Here is a 24,585-nt window from a genome sequence, read left to right as displayed (position 1 = left end):
GATACTTCTTTGGTTGCTGTGTCCCAACTGTATACTGTTAGTTGATTGTCTAGTTATGTTTTTTGTGAACTAAATTTAAATTCACACTTGAAAAATTGCAAATTTAGATGTTTGAAAATACCAGCATGGGGAGTCTATCCTATTGGCCAAAGTGTGTGAGATGTGTTCTACTTAACTGCAGTGTGCTCAAAATTCAGATAGGGAACTTTACTGCATGTCACCGTTAGCCTATGACACTCTTGACCATCTTCTCTCAAATAAAGAAAAAATGTCCCAAAATACAAACAAACAAACAACAAAAAACAAACTATGGAGAGGAAAACCAGAAATGACACCTCAGAAAATAAAAGAAATGTATGTATTAAAGGTACCCTGTGGGGCAAACTTTTTATGACTGAGTCCCAGCATTAGTCTGATTCACATTCCTGCCAATGGTTTTATACTTTTCCTCTGATCTACAGGTAGCAATAACACCCAAAAAGTAGTGCAACAATGTGCGTACAAAGTCAGTGAATAAGAGGATTGATTGGTACTGTGCCCAAGTACGATCACCGCCGTTCAGCCTTCACATTGGCAATATTCTTCTGTACTCGAGTACACTTACATCATCATCTATGTGACATTTTTGCCATGCTACTGTACAGTGCAGGCAAGGGCGCTGCATAGGGACACTGCTGCCCTGGGGACTGTCATCAGCGGGAATCAGTGGAGCAGGAAGACATGGCTCTGCTCCTGGCCAGAGGAAGAGCTGCAAGAGCTGTTGGGTGCGGACTTCCGACTGCAGGTTGAATGCAATAGCAAAGGCAAATCTGGATCTGTCTGCGGCAGACTGCGCAGACCCATCCACCACCCTTCCCACTCGTCCTTCTCCGACTTCCGCCGCTTTAACTTTCTTTGTTGTCCCGCTGCGCTCTCCCTTGACGCCGCTGGGGGCTGTTAAACTAAACGGCAAACGGCTGTGTATCATGCCGATGTTAAGGGACGGCTTTTTCGTTGGTGTCTGATGCCGAAGTCATTGACCAAGTGCTGGTTTTTGACGACTCTGGAGTGAGACCGCCAGTTCATTCAAGTTGTGTTTAAACATCTGACTGCTAGATCCTAGAGTTGTTTAAATACCGATTCCAGTATTAGAAATGTCTCTGATACCGTCTAAAATGCTGGATCAGGTATCAATGAGTAAGTTTATGCACCGATCCAATTCTGTCTGATATAGAGGCATCAGTATCAAATTGAGTTTCGTAACTGGTTAAACACTTTTTGTAGTCTGTGTTTTGGTACAGTTGGAGTACACATAAACTGTACTCGCCACCACCTTTTATAGTGGATTGGCATACTGTGCCCAGGTACAGTACACAGTGTCCACACGAATCGAATGATCTGGACTTTGGGTCGAATGTACTCAGATCCGGGCCCTGGTCCCTGATGTGAAAGCCAACCTAGAGTCAAACTCTGCTTTGCGTCATTCTGCACAGGAAAGCTCAAGCATTCAAATGTAAAAACATTTTTGAGTTGATGGGGACTTTCAAGAGAGAGGGAAATGTATTCAACATGCCGGACCTCGAGGGTACACAAAAAGCATTTTGGTGAGTAACAATGAATATAATCAGAAATGTTGTTTGTTTACAAGAAAACTCCACAGGGCACCTTTAAGTCCTCACAGAAACATTCTTTTAAGTCTTCTAAATTTGACATTTACCGTGAACTTTTTGGTTGACTTGTCAGGTGCTCATATTATTTCCTGTTATAAAGTATTTGAGAATATGTGTTATTTAAATTCTGATTGAATAACTGTATCCTAAGGTCATATTTTCACCTTTTTATAAGATCAAAGAGACTGCTTAACCATTATTGTCACTGCCAGCATCATCACGACCGGTGTCTTGTTTGAATTATAGAGACAGGATTTTCCTCCGAGGAAAGCTCTTATGGTCATAGACTCTGACCTTTGACCTCCAGCAATGACCTCACAGTGCTGCCTGTGTGTGGTTCTGCCACAATTCCAGGAAGGATCACTGCATTATGTCGGGGACGTCAGAGGTCAGCAAGATCTTTAAAGACAGTTTCGTTTGTGCACAAACTCACGCACACACTGCACAAACACACATGATACACTCACCAGCTCATAGTTGGTAGTTGTTTGACATGATGTGGTGACCTGTAAGGGGAGGAACAGAGAGATTATGCATTAGAATTTGCTGCAGGAAGCTGTAGTATCTGACCATTAAGTAGATCACATTAAAAAAAGAGCAGAGGGACATAAACTAGACGCATCGTTTCGTTTTAAAAACTGTAAGATTTGCATCTATTTTTGTAGAAACAGGGAGAGAGAGACATCTCTGAGTGTTTTCTCCTGAATGCCTGAGTATGCCCCAAATCGCCCTCAACAGTACCAAAATAACCACTGCCTTTTTGACTGTTTCTCTGTGTGGGAAACATGTCAGCACCTCTCCAGACAAAATCATATTTGGCACAGAGTTCATATTGAGAGAAAATGCTTCCTGTAAAAGTCAGAAAACAATTAAATCATGCCGTCCTTTCACACATGAGTTGACACTTTGTAATTCTTTTTGCATGATGTTTTTGTTCTGTCTGAGAGAGTCAAGGAAAAACACAACACAAAGTGCCTCATCAAGCATGCCTAAAGCAATTTCACTTGTATTCAATAACAACTAAGGTCAAACATCATGCGAGAAGTCCATCTTACATTTTGATTCACACAGTGGATACTGGAGGGCGCTAGGACCCTGGCGCCATCCCGACCTGCTCTGTGACTCCGCATGCACCTTGAGCACATGTCAGGCCATGCAACGCATATGCCGGGATCGGACTACACAATATTTTTTTGCCATTCCAGATGGTCGCTGTGTCAGATTAGGTGATTATAGAGTCATAACTTCTTGCTGCGATTTGGCAGAGAGACATGGCAGATTACACGTTGGATGCTGACCAATCACAGCTTGTCTGTCCAGCCGTCTTTCACTATTTGGGTGATGTCTGGAGGTGATTTGGAAAAAGATGCCAGAAACTGACTTACTCTTACTTTTGTAGCTGCAGTGTTTTATACGTTACGGCTTGAGATTGGGATTTATGGTGGTTTTGGTGAGGTTGTTTTAAGGCTGCTTATTTTCTTGATTAATGTTTTGTCTTTAAAATGTTCGAAAATTATGAAAAATGTCACAGATTCCCAGAGCCAAATGTGACAAGTGTAGGGAGCTTCCAGACCTAACCTGTTTGGTCCACTTGAAACGAACCTAGGTCTGTTTGCCCAGTTAGTGTGGTTCGTTTGGGCTGAGGTGAGAGCTACAAATTGAACCCTGGTGTGGACCAAACAACTGAACTGACGCCACCTGAAATAGTGGTCTGCTTCTAAGTGGACTCTGGTGCGGTTTGTTTGAGGTGTGAAAGACAATGAAACAACTGTAGGATTTTAAGATGCCAAATATGTGATTTTAGCTTGATTGTTAAAGTTAAAATGAGGTGGTTAGGTTCAGGAAAAAAGAACAGGGTTTGGCTTTAGAATCTTACGGGATACTAACACCACCACTGTTAAACTATAATGGCAATCGGCTGCATATCATGCTGGCGTTGAAGGACGCCTTTTTGGCATCACTGCCCAAGTGCTGGATTTCGATGACTTCGGAGTGGGACTGTGCTCGGGAGGACTGGATGGGAAAGGTGTTTGAGAGGATAAATGCTAAGTATGAGGAGCTCTCAGGCGAATGCCGAAGCAATGGATGGAAGACCTGATGCTAACCCATCAAGGCCGAGGATTTGCGGGCTAGCCGCTCAACAGTTGCTGGGTTCAGAGGACTGCACAGCAAGAGAGCCATCAGGAACATCGATGAAGCTGCTGAGATAGCATCAAGATGGCTGTGGATCAAGAGGGGTGATCCATGGACCACACTAGCTACCAAGACACAGGTCAAGATCTGAGCAATTCTGGCTGGGTCTCCAGATGGTGTATGATGCTAAAAGCCCCGAAACGCCCAATGACCCCAAGTAAATCAGTTCATTAAGTCCGTTAAAAAATGTGTGTGACCCAATAAATGTTTTGCATTTTTACTTGAAAAATGACTATTATGATTAATCTACCATCATTCTAGCTGTGTCTATGTTAATGAATAGTAAAGGTGCTGTTGTGTTGGATGTTTAAATATTATTATCAAAAAAAAGTTAATATCTTGGTACCTTCAACAGGTAATACCAGCAACTAGCACATTGCTGCAGTAACCCTGATCTCAGGTCAGCTGTATGGCTAATGACACAAAGGGGTTGTTCCATCAACATCACTCTTGGCAAAGCAGTCTCATAGAGAAACAGAAGGCTTTGCACTGTACATGTTTTTTTCCTAGTAAAACAACAGTACGTTTCCCAACAAATACAACTGGGTGGCACACCAGTACTATAAAATGCAGAGTGGAGGCCCAGTACCTGTTGCCAGACCTCCCAGCAACAGTATCACTTGTCCCCTAATTATACTATCACCTCAAAATTAGAGCGGTTTTGATTTCCTGATGTTGCAATGCTACATGTAGCATCTTTAAATAGCAGAATATTTTAGCACTCAAAACAGTTTGCTCATTATATCCATGGCATGCAAGTGTGGCTCCTAATAGTCTGCATCACCCTGTGCACCACAAATAACTGATTACGATGCATAAACAGGTCCTCCCTGGCCAGCTGAGTGACTTCCATCTGATTGCATTTACTTTAATGCACACAGATAAACATGCATGTGGGAGTGCACACATGTGCATGGTAATTGAGTGGGTGCAGTGCTGCAACGTGTTGTGAGGTGACGGATGTTTACGAGCGGTGAGATGAGAACATGCTATCAGAAGACAACAGACGCAGGCAGGAAGGAAGCCGCCGTAATTAGTTTGCTCTGGGAAAACAAAAGACTCACTGACTTTGTAATGTTATCATCAAGCATATCAGAATACAGTAGTGGGATAACATCGCAGCAGAACAGATCCCACCCAGTGCATGCTGATATGCAATGTGATGGCATCAGTCCACCAGTCACTGCTGATAGAGTCATGTGCTCCACTGAAAACATGAAGCTGACCAAGAGCATACTGAGATATTTTATGATATTGCTACAAAATGTTTGCGCTAATTTCTATGTTTATATGCATTACTGGCACACTGCAGTATGATCTGTACCTTGAAATCAACTGCTTGCTGATATTAAAGGGACAGTTTGGTGTTTTTGAATTGGGGTTGTAGGAGATACTTAACCCTCACAGTGTATTACCTACAGTAGATCGTTGTCTATGCAACTCCAGTTTGAAAAAGCAGACAGGAGAAGCACCACAGAAGCTAAGCAATGCACTGCTGTGGATGGGGGCCACAGCAAAACATATTTTAGCCACCTAAAAAAGCAATATCAATTTAAATGTATACTAAATATAGAATATTTTTTACCACTTTATCTTGCCGTTAGACAGCCCTTTTCGATGGGTGCCATTGTATTTATCTATGCTTTCTTCAAAGCCAGACTCCTTTGACAAACACAGCAATTTTATCTTGCAGAACATGGGAGCTCCTGGGCGACCACTGCCTCAATCGTTTAGTTTGTTTGTGTTATTGTGTGACTTTGGTGAATCAGAACTAACCCTCTAAAACGCCGAAGTTACACAATAACACAACAGAACTAACCGCTCAAGGCAGTGGTCGACCAGCAGCTCCCGTGTTCTGCGAGGTAAAATTACTGTTTTGAAGAAAGCATAGATTCAGTTTAAGTTAATGTTCAGTTCCATGTTGGAGAGAGCTGTCTGACGGCAAAGTAGAGGGGTGAAAATATTCTCAATATAGTGTACACTTAAACTGAGACTTTTTGTGGGTGGCTAAAATATGTTTTGCTGCTAGGTTGCTAGCTTCCTTGGTGGAACTCCTGCATGCTTCTCCAAACTAGGGGTGTGCCAACCGCCATCTACTGTAGGTAATACACTGATTACGGATAAGTACCTCATATAGCCCCCTTTCAAAAAATCAAACTATCCCTGTAAGAGCCATTGTTAATGTTATAAAATCTGATGTTATAAACCAAAATTTACAAGCCTTCAGTCAAAAATCCGCCTCAAGGCAGTGTGCAGTAAAAACAAAGATTTTACAGACCAAATCTATGTGGCTCAAACCATCAGTGGTCAAGATGTCGGGTGTCGGATATCCGGTATTTAATAAAAGGCCAACAACAGTTGGACCTTGTCCTTGTGTGTGCATGTGTATACATGCGAGAGTAGCCATTCCTTTGGAGAAACTCTCAACCTGGAAGACATCATTTTGAATCTCTGGGTTAATAAAGCGAATGAGTTACAACTGTTGCTGCTGCAGGTGCTACAGGGAAGTGGCTAAAAGTGAAAATGAGGAGGGAATGTGGTATCCATTGACAAGGATGTATGAATAAAGACTGTCTGTTGCAAAGTAATAAACTCAGTGGTGAATAATGCATGCACCAATAATGCATGGTGACAAATAACTGAGGAGGCTGAGGAGGTGTATAACCAGTTTTTTGAAATATTTTGTTACAAGACATATGATCCACCATGCATGTATTCTATATGTTACACAGCTAGCGTAATAGCAATGTTAGCTAGCTTAACATGCCATTAAAAAACTGTGGCACAGTGCATACGGTCCAAAGTCTGTTGCAAAAGTTCAGCTTTTTCAAAGACAAATTCTGGACTGGAGAAAAATAGGAGAAAAGGAGTTTCACAAACAAATCAGAGATCAAGAAGGTTTGTATAGGAATGAATGGATTTTTGGTTGACTTCCATATGCACATAGAGGTACATGGAAACGAGGCATAACTGCGCTTCCAAGGAAATAGCATCTCAGTGCTCCTGTGTTGTTGGCACATATTTAAATTTGGTATTATGCATACATTTAGTGCAAAAGCCATTCTTAATCTTCATTTAGTCAAAATTTTGACTTCTGTGCTTTTGGTACGAAGGCAGCATTTATATTTTGCCACATGGACAATTGCAATCAGACTCTTTATACACACCTATACACTCTCTATCATACTTTATAGGCGTGTTTGTGCTGCTAATATCATCAGCGTAATATCTTTAGTGAATTGAAAAGGAGCATAACAGATAGCAGTTGCAAATGAGGCAAACTTCATGGTGCTATTAGCAGCTGCAGTCTTTTTTTATTTAAATTTGCCCATCCTGCTCAGTTGCCAGTTTATTAGATATACCTAGCTAAAATAGATGCATTCTAATACAACTGTCCTGCAATAAATACTACCCTCATGAATATTATACTGTTCAGTTTTTGCTGACACCATTTCAGAGAGGTGTTTATTCAACTGTATGGTCAAGACCGCAATTAGCCAACTACTCAACTGGAGCTTTGCAAAGGCCAACAGAGGATGAAGTTCCTACTCCCAGAAGTCAGAAGCGAGTCGGCTCATGCTCGCTCTTTACAGTGCCTTCACTATCTGGGGCCACGGCTGACATTCATATATCAGTGTCGGCAGTCCCATTGGCCCCAGGGCCTCGTAGCAAGAGCATCTGCCATTATTTACAGCTGACAGGAGGTACTGTACTGTGCGCTGTACTGTAGCATATGCCTGCAAATGTCCTGATGATGACTCCCTCCAATATTGATCCAAAGGTCAGAAGGTTATAGTGATGACTTTGAGCTTCGGTTGCTACTGTAGGTTTACATTGAGAGAAACCAGACTTCTGGCCAGCTCCCAGCCATATAAATGCTAAATCATTTCTTCAGGAACATATTTGTGCATGTAAAAGTGGTTTTCAAAGAATCCGACATGAGCAGTGCTTGCAAATATTGTTATCATTATCACATAGTTAGTGAGGCAGTCAGAGAGAAAATGCAGACCTCATAATCACACAAGCGTACATTCCTTCAAACAGCGAGTGCAACTCAAAATCCTCACCACATCACCATGCAACAAAGCAAGAGAACAACAGCTACTGAGTTCATCCATATATGGTGGGTGCAGCTGAAAGCCAGACTAATACAAGCTTCACGTGGTTTTTACCAGCTCAGACGGATAAAAGTGTAGGAATCTCCGAGAGGCCCTGCCACACGCTTCAACATCAGGCCTGAACTTCATCTGGTGTCTGTATTTATCCGTGCATCTTTTCTTAAGCATATGCAGGGAAATATCATGCAACTAAAGTTTTGAAACAATGAATGTTGACCCTTGCTTTGGCCTCTGAGTGAGTCTCCCTGATCAATTCCCAGCCAAGTGGCCAGCAGACCACAAAGGAAACTCTCAAACATTGAGAGAGTCAAAGAGAGTTTAGGCTTTTAAAACAGGGAGCTTATAATCTCATGGAGTCACGCGGGGCGTCTGGGAAGCCCCTGAACTAGAACAAGGAGTCAAGTGAGCCACCGGGAGGGCCCCTCTGCAATATCAACCCAGCTGAGAGGCCTCGTTAGGGGCAAACAGAGGTGAGCCGAGGCGGGACGTTGTTGAATTACCCGCAGCAAAGGTCAAATGTCTCAGGTGAGTCCAGACAGCTTCACGGAGCTTCCCTCCTCTGTCTTGATATCCCTCTCCTTCACAATGGATCAGCGAGGGCTTAATGATTTCAGCAAAAGTGCTGCTCAAGTACTCAAGTGGGTTTATATGGAAATGGAGAGCGCGGGATATCAAAGCAGGACTCTCGAGCCCGGTCCACTGAGTTGAATCGTTGTATAATGAGTAAACGTGCTGCAGTCCAAGCAGGATACTGATTTTCTCTTCACTCTCACACTCTTCAAACAGGCTGGAACAAGCATCCTCAGATAACCAAGGAAGAACAAGAATGGCTTGCTCAGCAACCTCTGCAAATAATAAAAGAGGGTTTGCATTTATTGTTTTAGTTTTGTGCTTTTTGATTCATAAAAAAGGGAAGAAAACATATTTTTGCATATGATATAAACATGTTCTTTGATGTCTTGCATGGGATGACTTTTTCTAAAGGGGTCAAGATTTGCTAGAAATACAAGTTGAGTTGTTTGGTCTACTTTTTTGTTCCTTTTTGATTCTCTCGACTTGGGAAAGCTGCAGTCTTTCCACAGATTTATGCCCTTTTAGTCCTCTGACTTAGCATTACTCACTCTGATCTTACTTGATCTGCTCCGACCTAACTGATGGGAGAAAGCATGTTTGTCACTGTGCATAAATCATCTCATTGGCTCCAATAAATCAGCCTGCCATTGGTCCAACCACACTCAAAATTCCTCAAGCACTCCTCCTGCCCACTCAAGAGCCACTGCCGCGCTGATGGCAGTTTGCCTGAGAAAGTAAATTCTTCACTTTCCAAACGGGGGCCAAATAAGGACTGAAGCTCAAACAGCCCCTTTAGAGGGATTTATACATCGGCTGGGTTTCTGTTTAACTTGGAAGGCTAATAAATCCGCCAAGCACTGTGATGGTGAAGAGCGTGTTCCTTTTCCCGCTCTGACATTTTGACATAATGTCAAGTGTGTAGTGCGCCGTGTTCGACTGGGTGGCAGTGTGTTGCTGGTGGGAGTGCGCTGGCAGCATGGAGCGATGTCAGCTGCTGAATAATATCTGATGTAGAGCTTAAAAAGAGAGTTAAATCACGTTGTAGTAAAATAATGGTGAAATTAATGACTCATGCAGAATGTTGCCAGTAAAGAACACTGCATGGGAAAGTTTTACCACTCAGATGCTATCTATCATTTATAAAGATGATTAGTATTCTTTAGAACAGAGGATCCACATGTTATTGTGTTAAGGGTCTAAGCTATTTGGTGGATTTCAAACTTTGGAACCAAACACTGTGAAACATGCATTTCACTCTGGGCTGGCCCATGAAGCTCCACTTGCTATTTGCACCCAAACAGGATGGGAAAGAGCTGGTGTATACACATGAAGTCTAAATAATTGTTTTTGTAAAGTAGAACACACTGCCTGCCAGCTGTTTCCACTGGCGTCCATCAACACTCGGTAGCACAACACAAACATCGTCCTCCCACAGCATGAAAACCATCGAATAGATGACAAGACCATGACTGGATGATAAAACAACAACCTTTGAAGCACTTTGGAAGCTTTCTCTGCGATGTAAAAATTCTAAGCGAAAAGTATCCTCATGAAAAATCCACTATCTAAATCTTGTGGATAACACAAGAAGGGAATATGTTTTTTCACATGAGAACAAAATCACTACCACATGGTTAACCATGTGTTAACCATAAATAAGCATGAAAATTGTCCGACAGGCACAAGCGTTTGCTCCTACCCTAAATGGTTGAGACAAAATACACCACAACATACAGAAGGTTATTTATAATGAGATTCATCACAGTGGATTACCTTCTTATTCTAACAATTTTGATTGCCACTGAGCTCAGATTTGTGTCCAAGACACATTATTTCACTCTGAAACCGACATGCCGATGTCAACTCTAAAGGAACTTCATCAAGTGCATGGCCATAGAGGCCATGGATCATTGAGGAAACAGCTAGTTGGTCATGGTCAAGCCACAGTGAGTGGTGAGTGGGCTCTGGCTTGGCTGCTTCGCCCCTTGTACGCTTACAACCAAATCGCTGCGAGCTACAGACGACAAAATACCCCATTAAACAAGGAAATGATGAATATCAGATGTGCAATTGTGGCTCACTTTGGACACAGGTTGAAAACCTCCAAATCTGAAAGCCCGCCTTGGAGTTTTATGTAAGAGGGGCATGACCGCATATCATAAATGTTAGGTCATTTCAATCGTGGGAGAGGTCTAACATTTGGCATGGGTTTAAAACTAAAAATTACCTGAGTCGGTTTAGGTTTGCAATAAAAAAAGTGTGCAATTTGGTTGCACTTCAAAGGCCAGGCTTATATGTGAGTTGAAAACAAGCATGTTTTCATCATTACTGGATGGAGCCGATGTTGGACGGTGCTGATGGGTCTGTTCCGGACAGCGTTTGCCTATCACTTCCTGGTTAATTAGGGATGGCAACACGATGCTCTTCTCATTCTACCACTAATAGCACAGTGAAGCAAGAATAAAGAAGCCAGAATCAATGGTATACACACACAGAAAAGTGCCATAAAATATAGGCTTTGTAGAACACAAGATGCTCAGAAGGATTTGTGAACACTCTTTTGCTGCAATTACTTCTATGAAAGCCATAATTTATGCGCATGTCTACAGTGTAAATCTGAAAACAGTTTGTGTTACCTTGCATTGAAATTTCCTTTTAAACTAAACTTGCTTTTTTACTTTCCCTTGCCTGCCTGTCACTTATTTACAGAAATAAGTTAAGTGGGTAGCCGAGCCTGTACTAATTCAGCCTTGGCCTCTTGTGTGGTTGCATGTTAAATGCCATCCTCCCTGGTCACTACTGCTTTTATAACACTTCCTGGCACATACTTTGTAGCTGACGCAGCTCGAGGATCTTGCAGTTTTACAGTTTACCAGCCCCACTTTCTGTTTGCGTGCTCTTCTGGTGAAGTAGAATATCTTAAAATTCAATCTGCAAATCAAATGCGATGCGTGACCTGGGAAAACAAACATATCTGCACAAACATGCGGTTGGAATTTCTGTTGGGTGTCCTTTCAAGATGATTTTCTGCGATTTATGGTATGTTTTTTTTCTCAGCATTTCTCTTAAGGCTGCCAAGCTTTTACTCCTCTGATGTGTCAAAAGATGAACCGCCCTGAGGGGAAGCTAGGTATGTTATTAAGGGATGGAAGAGACAGATGGAAGAGACAAATAGTTCGAAAGGGATAGCTCTACAGGGAAAGCAGCCGTTCTATAAGCATCACTCTTAGAGAACATCTTCATGTTATGAGACACAAGGGAGACATGAGTTAGGGCTCTTTCGGCAGCTTAAGAGGGTTTCTGGGCGAGTTGGAGAAAGTGGTAGAGCATTTTCCCCTGAGAGTTATGACCAATTTAAAAAGTGTGATGCCAGGGCAAGAGCAGCAGGTTCAAGGTTATGTAATGGCTTCAGATGCAAGAAGTGCTCAAGAAAAATGCGTCATAGTCAAAAAAAAAAAAAAAAGAGTTTTGGCAGTGCAATAAAACTGCATTCCTTTCCGTTGTTTTGACTCTTGAGTGGGAGACAGGACATACAAGCCTCGTGACCTTTTGACCATCCATGTTTAACTGCCATCCTTGTGTTAGCTCAAGGTCAAAGGTAAGTGATTGCCATCATCAGTCTGCATCCTCTCTCAGAGGTGTCAGAAAGAAAAAGGGTGAGAAAATGCCAAAGACAGAGCAAAGGAAAATAAGGAAAAATCAAAGCTAAAAAGATATTTTCTCCAGACGTAACCAACTGCTCTACTTCATGTCTTGTAATGCCACAACAGATGCAGGTTACGCTGAGAGAGAAAACACGTGTTTGCCTGCTGTGTTGACCAGTTGCTCCGGGTCTCTTCCCAGCTCTGCCGCCACAAATCACTTCTCGTCGGGTCATGAAAGGCTCCCCAAGCCTCAAACAGCAACTCAAATGAACTCTGTCTGTCCCGTTCCCATGGGAGCAACTTTCCCATGAGCAGCCTACATCCAAAACATGCAGGGTGAAGCATTTTGAAATGACAAAAATCCCTCTATGTTGCACCAACAGCCTTTGAATGCACTAAAATTCAGCTTTCTCAAGACTCATTTTAAGCCACAAAAGAATGCAAAGAATTACAAATTCAGAAATTTTATTCAACATGCGAACCACGCAAAGTACAGATGGAATACTCTGAGACAAAATCCCTCTACGCATCTGAAAATCTACTCCCCCAGATGTCTTACCTGCACACCGGTGCCACTTTTTCTCACGCTCTCTCCCCCTCTGCCTTGTTTCTACCTCTGCATTCTTCCTGCCTTCAGACCCCCCTCCAGGAGAGAAAGAGGGCAAGAGAGGGAGTACCAAATACAGACACTTTCCTCCTCCTTCTCCTCCTCCTCCTCCTCCGCCCCTCTCGCTCACAACAACAGCAGTAATCCCAAACGCGTGCCAGAGAGCTACTGAACTCAATTCTGTGTATATGTGTGCGCGCATGTGGATGTCTGTGCAGCCTCTGGACTGGACCAGGATACACTCTTTATACTGCTGGCTTTGGTTCCTCCCGTCAACTGCCAAGAAATTTTGAAACACGCTATATAAGGCCAAGAAAGTGGCTTGGGGCTCCTTATGATTCCGGTACCCAAAACGAGAGAGCAAAAGCCGTCCGGGGGCAGACAGTAACTGTATCCCTCTGTATCCCTCCCTCTGCTAACCCGCTCTGTCTGTCTATTTCCCTCTCTGTCTCTCCTCCCTCCTTTTCCTCATAGCCCTCGCTGGAGCTGTTGACACATGCTTGACAGAGGGAGTGAGTGGGAGAATGGGAAGGAGAGAAGGAATAACTTTTCTGTTTGTGTTTCTGCAAAAAAAATATCTCTCAATCCAAACTCTATTTTACTTCTTGTTTTTCATTATACTATATGTAGTGTATTTACTGCATTTATTAGGTATACCAAGAATCTGAACCACAAAAATCTCCTTCCAGATAAAAGTTTTGTCTTATCTTAGAAGTATTCTGAGCACACTGAATATAAATAGAAAGTGTTTAAAATAAGAAGCATAATGCATTTACTTAAGAAATAAAAAAAATATTGGCCCTGTTTTTCTGTATTAACAAGATTACACATCCACCTGTTTACACAGTTTTGTTGGAACTCTTTTGCCTCTACGCCTAACAGTTTCAGGCTGTGCTCATCTTGTTTGTTTTGAATTTTTTTGCTGTTTTTTCAGTCTTTATTTTGTGTATGTCATTTTCACACCTTATATGGTTGTCTTTCTTGACTGTTTATATGTCTCTGCACTTGTTTTCACTTGTTCTGTCATCAGCGTATTACACAATAAATGTAAAAAAAAAAGAGAAAAAAAGGGAAAAAAAAATCTCTGGTGAGATAAAAACTCTTTTTTTTTTTTAGAATTCTGAGATTAATTATTGCATTTCTGAGATAACAAGATGATCTTGTCTTTTGAATTAAAAAAAAAACAAACAAACCCAAACAATCAGAATTTTTTTCCAATGAATTTTTTTTTAAGAATTCCAAGTTAATTCTTGTTTTTCTGAATTCACAAGAAAATAATATTTTCAATTATAAAAAAAAATAGCCATTTTTTTTGCCATACAATTTTTGGGAGAATTCTTGTTAATTCTCACTTTTATGATTGAACCACATTATGATCTTTTTAATCCAGAAAAACTAGCATTTTTATTTTATTTTATGTGGAAACTTTTCTCAGAATTCTGAAGATAATATTGTTAATTCTCGTTTTTCTGAATAATAATCTTTTTAATTAATTTTTTTTTTGCCATGATTTTTTTTTAATTCTGATATGAGAATCTTGTTAATCCTTCTTTTTCTGAATTAATGGAAAAAATAATCTTGTTATTTTACATTTCTCTAAATTAAAATTTCTTTAAGAACTCGCATAATTCTTTTCTAAAGTGATGACATAATGATAAACCTCACTTTCTGAATAAACGAGATAATAATCTTTTTAATCTAAAAAAATGAGCTGATTTTTTTTGCCATAAATTTTTTCTGAGAATTCTTACACAAGAATCTTCTTAATTCTCAATTTTCTGATTGAATAACCTTTTTAATCCATACAATATAAAATAATATAGTTAATTATATTTTTCTGAATTAACAAGATAATAATCATTTTATTTTTAGAAAATGAGCAGATTTTTTTTTTTGTTATGAAATTTTCCCCAGAAATCTGACACAAGAATGTTGTTAATTCTCCTTTTTTTGGTTTAATGGGAAAATAATGTAGTTATTTTCTGAATTACAAACATAGTAATCTTTTTAACTGAGAAAAACAAGCAAAATTTTTTCTCATAATTCTTTTTATAAATTAAATAGATAATAACCATTTGATTAAGAAAAATTTGCAATTTTTTTCCAATTCGGAGATAAGAATCTTATTAGTGCTCATTCTCTGAACTAACGAGATAAAAATCTTATTAATTCTTGTCTTGTTAATTTGCATTTTTCTGATTTAACCAGGTAGTAATCTTATTAATCCAGAAAAACAAGCAATTTTTTTCCTTGAAAACTTTTCTCAGAATTCTAAGATTAGAATCTCGTTAATTCTCATTTTTTCTGAATAATGAGATAATAATCTTGTCAATTAAAAAAAAGAAACTAAAGTAAATTTTGTTTCTCAAGTGACTATAGTATGCTTCGTATGATTCTATAATCTGTACAGTGCTGTACTAAAGTGTGGGTTAACACAAAATTATCTTTGGCACTCTCAAAAGTTTTATGCGCGACATGAAAACATTTAATCTTAGAGTTGGAGAAAAGCTGCAGAGCTGTAGTTTTTACCTGCAGCGACAATCTATAAGGTCGCACATGCATGCACCATTACTCCAGAGCAAAAAGCTGAGATTGACAGACAGGCTACCCCAAAATCCCTCCTCTCTAAAATACTTGGGAGGGAAATATTTGCCAGTGTCCCGTTGGGTTTTCAGCACTTGGGGTGAACTTAGCTCTTGACCTCCAGACGAGGACTGAGGTAAATTGGGCCATCAGTCATCTGCTAGCACCCGGTTATTAGGCCGCCCATACAGTTTGTCTGCCAGCTCTATCTCCCAACTACCTCGCTGCATCTATACCACTGAAGGACGTCGCTATGGAGACGTGCTGTGATGGCTCTTTGATGTGACGTGTTTGCGCCGGGGAAACAGACTTGCCTCTGTGAACGGGCTGCTCAGGAATGAGGAGGCTTGGCTCTCGTGAATGCGAGTGTGTGTGTGTGTGCACGTGTGTGTCTCATCATTTTCTCCCTCTCGCTCTTGTTGTACCTTTTTCACTTTCATGCTTGGATAGTTACTCTCTTTTCCATGCCAACATTCTTGAGCGCTCCTCATCCCCTGCTTCTATGCACGTCTTACTGTGTTTTTGGTCTTGCTCCATGCGCTTTTTCCTTTTGGAAGATAAAGCAGATAAAAAAGCAGAACCTTAGAAGGAAAAGAGTCTGTAAAACACCACTGAAAAGGAGTCATGGAACCTGTTCAGTGACTTCTTTGGCCTCGGGTTTCACCTCTAACATCCCATTTTTCTCTTTCAATGTCAATCCAAACTTTCAGTGTCCGCACAAACACATGCACATGGACTAAATAGTCCTAAGTTTTACAGTAGGTGGTAAAACAAAGTTGCACCGGTGCCTCCTGAGGTGTTAAAGAGCTTCTGGGCTGCATTTAATGGAGCATGTCATTTGCGAGAGGTCTAATTAAAGGCCTCTCTTACTTTTCACACATCCACATGTTAGGATGCAGATTAAAACGTTAGGATGCCGGGATTAAAAAGCTTGACCCCAAATCACTTGACCTCCCCAGTTCTGCTCTGAAGGAGCTTAGTTCAAGTCAGGCTTAGTGGAGTCTGGAATGTGCATGAATAAACTCAAAGACAAACAAATGAGCTTTTAAGTCACTTTGTAGCAGTAAAAGTCTGAGCTACAGGTACACACCCTGAGAGTTTTCCCATATCACTATAAACTCTGACAGAACTTCCTTCCTTCTCCTAAAATGCTTAGCTGTTTCTTGCACATCAGTGTTCGTGTTATGTAAGCTGCGAGTGAGCTCAGCTTGACAAAAAGGGATTTTGGGCTACTCGAGATGAAACAGGACAGTGTGAGTCTCCTCACGGCAATAATATCCCCTGGATTTCCTTTTGCATGACAAAGGAACTATTGAATCTGCTAAAAATAGAAATTCAGCATGTTCAGCCAGATCTGCTTCAAAACCTTAATATTTTTAAGACAAGGGTGTACTTTCTTAGTTCAAGGTTGAGGCATTAACATTGTAATTTTTTTCCATTTATGTAATTGTAAACTATTATTAGTTATTAATTAAAGATTTTTTCTCGTTTTCAAGATAAATAACAAGGTAAAGTAACCAACTGCTTGCCCTCATCCCACTGGTTGACACAGAAGATTACTATTAACAATGCATTAGAAGTTGTAAGAGTATTGTGCCCAGAGAAAATAAATGCTTTCTACCTGACAGACTGGGAAGTATAATTGTGCCAACAGGAATACGCCCCCTTGGTTTTTAATGTGTCTGATAACCTCCGTTATTTTATTCTTGGACTGCGCCTGTGACTCACGTCCCAGTCCTACTGTTTCACCCCTGGTGTTGCGCCAACATCTGTGAACATCTACAACTACAGGAAGTGGAAAAGCCTGATTACAAGAGGCACTTTGTTCGGCTCCAGCTGACAGCAGCGATAAGTAAACAAGTCGTGAGATTTTTAGTTTCCTCGCTGAAAAAGAAAGAAAAAAGTGTTGAAAACACTGAGTGCTGTTGCAGTGTGGTAGCACACAAAACCTAAACCCTGAGAAAAATGTGGATTAAATGTCAGCAATTCTCAGCCTTGTCCAGGCTTTGACCTTTACTGTTATAAAACTGGTCTTGCATGGTATCAATGCTCAAGAAATGCTTTATCTTTAAATCAAGACCTACATAGAGACCATTGTCCACTAAAAAACAACACCATAGGTTGTTTGTACAAGCAGTCAGGTGACAAAAAAGAGCAATAAAGTCTGCATAGGAAGTACGGGGTGGATGGATGGGTCAAACAAACACATGACTCTGACCCGGAAGACAGCTGTTCGCATCCTGTATGAAACCAAAAGTCAATGTTGAGCTATTTTAACATACATACTTAAGTTATAAGTTGTGGATGGGTCACTCAAATGCAGGCCTTTCACTATGGAGACCGGTGTTCATGCCCTGAGGTCACTTCTTTTAAAAATAATGTAGCGTAGTAAGCTAGCATGTGTGGCATAATACGCTAGTGGTGTATGTCATGTCTGTCATGTGACATACATCCCAATACTTTCGTAAGAGAACAGTAGGCTTCCTATTTAAAACCAAATCATGACATTTTTATGTCTTCACACCAGCGATATCTTGCGTTCATATGAATGTCCTTCAGGGAATTTCTTCAAATCTGGCACAAACATTCACTTGGACTTAACAACAAACTCATTAGATTTCAGTGGTCAAAGGTCAAGGTCACTGTAACCTTGCATCCTTCTCATTGTCGTGAACATGATATCTCAAGAAGGCCTTGAGGGAATTTCCTCAAATTTGACAAAAACGTTGGGCTCAACTATGAAAGCATTAGATTTCAGTGGTCAAAGGTCAAGGTCACTGTGACCTTGCAGCTGTCTCATTCCCGTGAATGCAATACCTCAAGAACACCTTGAGGGAATCTCCTCAAATTTGGCTCAAACATCCATTTGGACACAACTGATTAAATTTTGGCGGTTAAAGGTCAAGGTCACAGTGACTTCAAAGTAACTTTCTTTTTGGCCATAACTCATGTATTCATACGCAAATTATTAGAGAATTTCACACAAATGACAAATAGGATAACATGATGAAGTGACATGTTATATTCAAAGGTCAGAGTTCAGCTTCACAGTGACATCATAATGTTCTGCAAAACCACTTTTCTGGCCATTATTCAATGTCATATATCAGGAACAGAAGGGGAGACATTTGGTCAGATACTGAATTTTGGGTGCCCATCTTGAAACTGTGCTGATTGTATGGTTCTTCAGTGCTGCCGGGAAGAGACGTGTGTGAAGCACCCGTGTTTTCAGAGACATGGACGTGAACTTTAATTGCAGATTGGGTGGTAATTCTCTACACCTAACCACCTAGTTTTGTTGCCTTTCCTTCACAAATTTTTACATTGTAATTGCAACTGTTTCATAATATTAAGGACAAGTTTAAATATGCGATTGTTAGGATGGTTGTTTATCTTGTTTTGGGGACGGTTATATATGTTGTTTTGGAAGTCAGTTGAAATATATTCTGTCATTAAGGTAAGAGAAAGTGTTGCCCAAACCATGATCGTTTCCAAAACCTAACCACAACATTAACATGTTTAAAACAGCAATTGTTAAAGGTCATATATTTCATTTGAAAGCCGTTGGCAAACAACCTGTTCTATCATTGAGGTATGAAGACGTCTCCTGCAACTGGTTGGGGACACTTATTAAGGAAACGCAGAAACAAACAACCTCTGTGGTCATATTGGTTGGAGGACTTGTTGCTTTTGTAGTAGTTGGAGAGTTTTAGGTAAACAGCAAGTCATGTCATCAACTACACTCTCCCTATAGCTTTGTGGTTTGCAGTGCACAAACTAAACTAGGCTCAACTCTCTTTCTGAGGACATTCTCAAAGCTTTAATCTTGAAACCTGAACCTTCAAGGCTTGACAAACCATAGCATACCTGAAATGCAATGTCAAATTTCTTTGCAGCTTGCATTTATCTTGCATCACAGCAGCACACAGAAGTTTTCCAAACAAATTTGTCTTGTGGCTGAGGTAGTATTGCAGCAGCAACACATACGGCATGTCAAAGACCACAATATACTTTCTTTAAAAACATGTAAACAGTGTGTTACAAAATGCAGCCAAGGAAAGACAAAAGCACCCTCCCTCCAGCGTTGTTGTTTACATGAGGAATATTCAAAGTTCTTGTGCTCTCGCTTGCCTTGTCCAGCCCTTTCCCATCATTCCTCTATGGCCCTACCTTCCCCTGCCAAACCTCGCCTGTGTCTTCCAGCCCGCCAGCCCATCGAACAGCACAAACCACTGCAGCGGCATTCCAGGAGGCTCCTCCAAGACATGGCAGGGATAAATCATAAGGAATAATGAGGGCTTGTTTCCATGGAGGGTGAGAGAGAACAGAGAGCTTACAGACACTGCGTTATCCAGTCACAACAAGAAAACACACATACTTGCACACACGCAAATCCGATGCTATGCTATCGGATGACTGTTTGCATATTTTTGTTGCAGCGGTGCCAAAATCGAACCCTGAATCCAGGCAATGGAGTGTTTTGATGTATTTGTGACCCTGAATGAGTGAACCCATAAAACAGTGGGAAACATTCATGAAATATCGGCAAGTTCCCACAGTGCTGACACATATATATGCTCTCATGCATAGATACTGACCACAACAACTAGTTTCTGCTTTTGAGGAATTTGAATTCTAATACAAAGTTTTGTTCATTTAATTTATTACACCAAAATTTCCCAGCATGACTTCAAACACCCGTGAGTCAGGTATGAGGACCCAGACTCCTGTCTAACAGAGAGCATCTGTCTCCAACCCACAACTTGGGTGTCCAGACGGATTTTGGGCAGTATCCCAGCCACAGCACCCCTGTCCCGACAAACCTCCACCTCACCGTAGACAACCAAAACAACTACACTAAGGTCACAAAGTCTGCCTCATATATGCCGCGGGACGAGAATGCATCCGTCGCCGAGCTATAACATCCTCAGGGCTCCAAAAACACCCGTCCACACAGAGATGGTTGTGGTCGAACGAAAAGGAAAACAGAAAATGACGGGTAGCCGGAGACGATTAGCCGTTCTTCATCAAGGCACATTAGTGGACATCTGTCTTTTGGATGTTCTGCAAAGACATTTTCATAAGCTTTAAAAGTTAATGATTGAACCACATGTGGTTATGGATTTTCAGAGAAAGGGAAACATATCACTAATCGTTCCACTGACAACAAGATTACAGGGACACTGGCAAAATGTTTTATGGACTTTAAAGGTGCAATAAGTCAGATTCTTTTAGTGAAATGAACATCATGCTGTGCATCTGCTTTAGAAACTGACTTTCCACATTCTCCTGCTGGAGCAGCAAGGTATTTAAGTCCACACAGCAAGTGAGCAAATGCAGAAATAGTTGTATTATTACAACATTTTGCATGGTGATAGACAGTGTTACCTACACTAGATGTTTCTTGCTGTCAAACACCTTGAGATGCCAGTTTGTTGCAATTTCTCGAGTCACCAACAGAGTTCAGTAAACACCATTGAGACTATGTTTACTCCGCAAGTCTTACTGCTTAGATTTGATTTTTTTGTTTTCTTGTTAATAATATTTTTTAAACGTGACCAATGTCAGAGTCCAGTGTGAACTGGATGCGCAGAAGAACGATAACAAATTAGTCCCAGCAGCTTGCGTTGTACGTAAGTAAACATGGAGGCTACTGAAGTCGACATTTACGTTTTCAGTTGTAAGCTTACGTGCAGCAGAGGCCAGTAAATTCATAGGCAGATGATAATGAGGGAGAGGATGAGGAAAACGACAGACAAGTTTTAAATTATGGCTCTTTGTGGAGCAATGGCTGCTACTTCTGTACGGAGGTGTGTGTGGTGGTGTGGTGTTAATGGCTTCACTGGTCTAACACCTCACTGTCCCTCCAATGACATTGCAGCTGTCTTCCATGTTTGTATTCACCGACTGATTCCAGCTATAACCAGAAGTGTGACGAATGTCGATCCAGAGTGACTTAAAAGTGGAATGGCTCTAATTTTTATATAACTCAACCATTCACATTTAATTAAGGCTTAAAGTTATGCATTATTACGGACAGAGCTGCTTGTGTGATAGGCAATCTGCAAGGTATCACCACAGTCTGTGATTCAGATTCACCCCTTGCACCTCCACAGCTCGACCCTCTCGTCCAAATTTGGTCACTACTGGCTAAAGCGACGACTGAAATGCTGACATTGAGGCTTCAAAACGGGAGTCCAAAAATGATTGGGTGACATCACGGTAGCTACAAGCATTATTTAATACAGTCTACGTGAGAGCCGTGTAGAGGCAAACCCAGCCTAGAAGACGAGACTCTTTAAGACTACAATACTCTTACAAACAATACATGAATGTGCAAGTATAATTATGAAAAACTTCTTTAAACTTACTTTTGTACATCCTGATTTGCAGTAAAATTACTTAATTATTTGCATGACTCAGAAAACTAAACAAATTAAACAAATGAAGTGATAGTGGGTATAGTGCAGACACTTTGTATGAATAAATTACACGTATATTGTCTCACATCATATGTTAAAAACATTTACCTTAATCACACACTCATAAAAATCAGAAAGGCCCCATTAAAATGCCATAAAAACACAGAGACGCTGCATAAAACATAATAACACCACCATTAAAGCATTCAAACAACTGTCTTTTAGTGTCCTGGTTACTATACAGCATAAAGAGGGAAGTTGCGGCAGCTTGAAATAATAAACACATAAAACGAAATCATTGCAGTGCAGCAGTTATCTTCACTTCTGGTGAGCTGCAAACCGCTGGCGACAACCTCATTGTGCTTCATGACAAATTTACTGTTCAAGGTCAGCGTGGAGTCAGCTGAAGAAAGCATCGCCGCCTGCCTAAATCCACAACCATATTTGCACAAAGACTTTACTTTTCTGTACTTTTATGGCCTGAAACAATGAGCGTGCCACTGCCATAATGTGCCCTGTTTATTTTTATTCAAGGGTCATTTCGCTGGACGAAGCCAATATAAATGTTTAGATTGTTGTTTAGATGATTAGCACATTAGCAAATAAGGATTAGGGAAAATTGTGCCAAAACTCTCATTTTTAACCAAATTAAAAAAAAACATTTTTTTCCTATCAGTTCTTCTCCTCTCCCACACACATACACCTCATTCTCCTCCTCCTTCAAAATATTTCCTGTCCAATGTCTGTCACCACCAGAATGAATGACTCATGACTCTGGCTATCCTGATTATTCCCCCAATTGCCACCACAAATGGCTTTGCCTGGTTTTGGAGGTATTTGGGTGATTTTTCCTCTGATGTTTTGGGAACACACAGCTTTTGTTCCTATAGTAATATTTGGGTTGAGCGATGGTTTTGGGGATGTTTTTGGGGAAAGGAGGAGGAGGTAAGAATCAGGGCAGACTGGAGAGGAGAGGGAAAAGAGAAGAGAGACATTTCAACATTTCTCCCCGCCAGTCACAACTAAAACCACTAAGAATAGCCTTGTTTTGCTCTTCCCCTCCGCCCTTTCCCTCCCTTCTCTCTGTCATTCATTCCTTCCTTTTCATTTACTCTCCCCATGCATTCTTCCCCTTTCCACTGCAGATTGGGATCAAATGTGGCGAGTGTGACTGTGAAGAGGTGGAACTGTGGAATATTTTGATGCGAGGAAGCAGAGACGAAACACCACATGGTTTCACTTCCTATTCAGTTTTCAGGATTTTCCTCGCAAACATCCTGCAGCTCAGGGTGCAAACAATGTTTCTCATGACTTTTTTTTGGAAAAAAATATATGCATGTGAATTATGGGATTGATTTAGAGAGGCAAATGCATGAGGTGGTGGTTGAAATAGAAAAACATGTTTCAGGTACTGGGAACAGGATGATGCATGATTTGGGAAAGATGGGTTTTCGGTAAGAAAACCATGAGTCAGAAGGCTTGCCAATGTTTTGGGTTTATGATACTCACAATGATAATGATAATGACTTACAATAGGGGAACTTTGATCTGAGATCAACGACGGCAATCTAGAGATCGCAACAAAATAAGTATTTGTTTGATTTCTTCTGTTGTGCATGTTTCAATTGAAGTGAATGGGAGATGGAATGAATATTTGTAGGATGTAAATGTAATGGGACCGAGCCCTGCAAGTATTGAATTGGCTAAAGCAATGCCAGATGACATCACATTAGGTTTTTGCTGAACGAATCAGTGTTCTTTGGTCCTTTTGCATTTTTTAACCCTAAAAATGAGCCATTTATATTTACATATGGGAAAGGTCTCTGTCCTGGAAGTCCACCATGTTGTTCTACAGTAGCTCAGGACAGTCAAACCAAACACTGGCTCTAGATAGGGCCATGTGTGTTGCTGTGTTTTTGCGTTGGCAACTGCAGTTCTCCTACATGCTTGGCACACCGGAGAAATTTCAGTTGGTTGCAATCTGCAACCTCACCAGTCCAGTTTATAGTTCTGCACTGAAGCTATGCCTATGGTACAGCGTAGAGTAGGGTGTAGGTTATGGTGTAGAGTAGCCTGACATGGACCTTCTGGGAAATAAAGCTTAGCATAAGTTCAATCAGGAAGACTGTCTTTATGCTATATCCATTCACAATTCTCTCTCTATCCCACTCCCACCAATCAGTTGACTACGGTGTTCCCTCTCCTGGTTAGCCAATCAAACTTTGTCACCCTCTCCTCCACCTCATTCACCTCCAGTCACCTTATCCAGAGCCCAGGACCAGCTCATCAAAAGCCCACTCCTCTTCACATCCAGACCCTCAGCGCCCTCTTCATCTCATTTCATCACCACCATTACCACCAGCAGCGTCTAGAATCCATGGGGGGGGGGGATCCCTAATCTACTACGTCTTTACCACCCTCCTGGAATAGATGATATCACGATTGGGTCTAACTGCCAAAGACTTTTACATTTCTCATACTTATGTGCACATGTAAATACATATTCTTTTCTCTCAGAATGAGTTTCTCCTGATTGAAATGAAACTACATGTTGCAGTGATGCAAACCCCAAAAGCTGTAATTAGTTTGCTTGGTAGCCTGCATTTTCTCCTATGCATTTCTGGCTGCTCCTTTTCCGTGAATGTGTACCAAATTAAAGAGAGGTTAAAGGGCTAAATTAGAAATTTCTAATATGTTATGCCCATGGCCTTTTGAACGTTCAATCAATATTTGTGAACATGATCTACTCTCTCTCAAAACCAGAGAAGGAGTCTGAAACTTTTGATGTCATAGGGT

At 40.9% G+C, this 24,585-nt stretch overlaps 1 protein-coding gene across 24 annotated transcripts in view; it reads right to left on the bottom strand.

Annotated features, from left to right (window-relative positions):
* Positions 1 to 24,585, bottom strand: part of tns1a (tensin 1a) — a 114,705-nt gene that overhangs the window by 52,431 nt on the left and 37,689 nt on the right. For 20 of the 24 annotated variants that reach the window (XM_078165668.1, XM_033616165.2, XM_033616161.2 and 17 more), the window contains exon 4: positions 2,117 to 2,155. In XM_078165668.1, the coding sequence (XP_078021794.1) occupies positions 2,117 to 2,155 (39 nt within the window). Of the gene's footprint in view, positions 1 to 2,116; positions 2,156 to 12,736; positions 12,875 to 24,585 lie in introns of those variants that run through there. The other 4 variants (XM_033616169.2, XM_078165680.1, XM_078165679.1 and 1 more) reach the window with 1 other exon arrangement.

Source organism: Epinephelus lanceolatus, chromosome 24, assembly GCF_041903045.1.
Source record: "Epinephelus lanceolatus isolate andai-2023 chromosome 24, ASM4190304v1, whole genome shotgun sequence".
NCBI classification, from domain to species: Eukaryota; Metazoa; Chordata; class Actinopteri; order Perciformes; family Serranidae; genus Epinephelus; species Epinephelus lanceolatus.
This window is presented reverse-complemented; position numbering and strand designations above follow the sequence as displayed.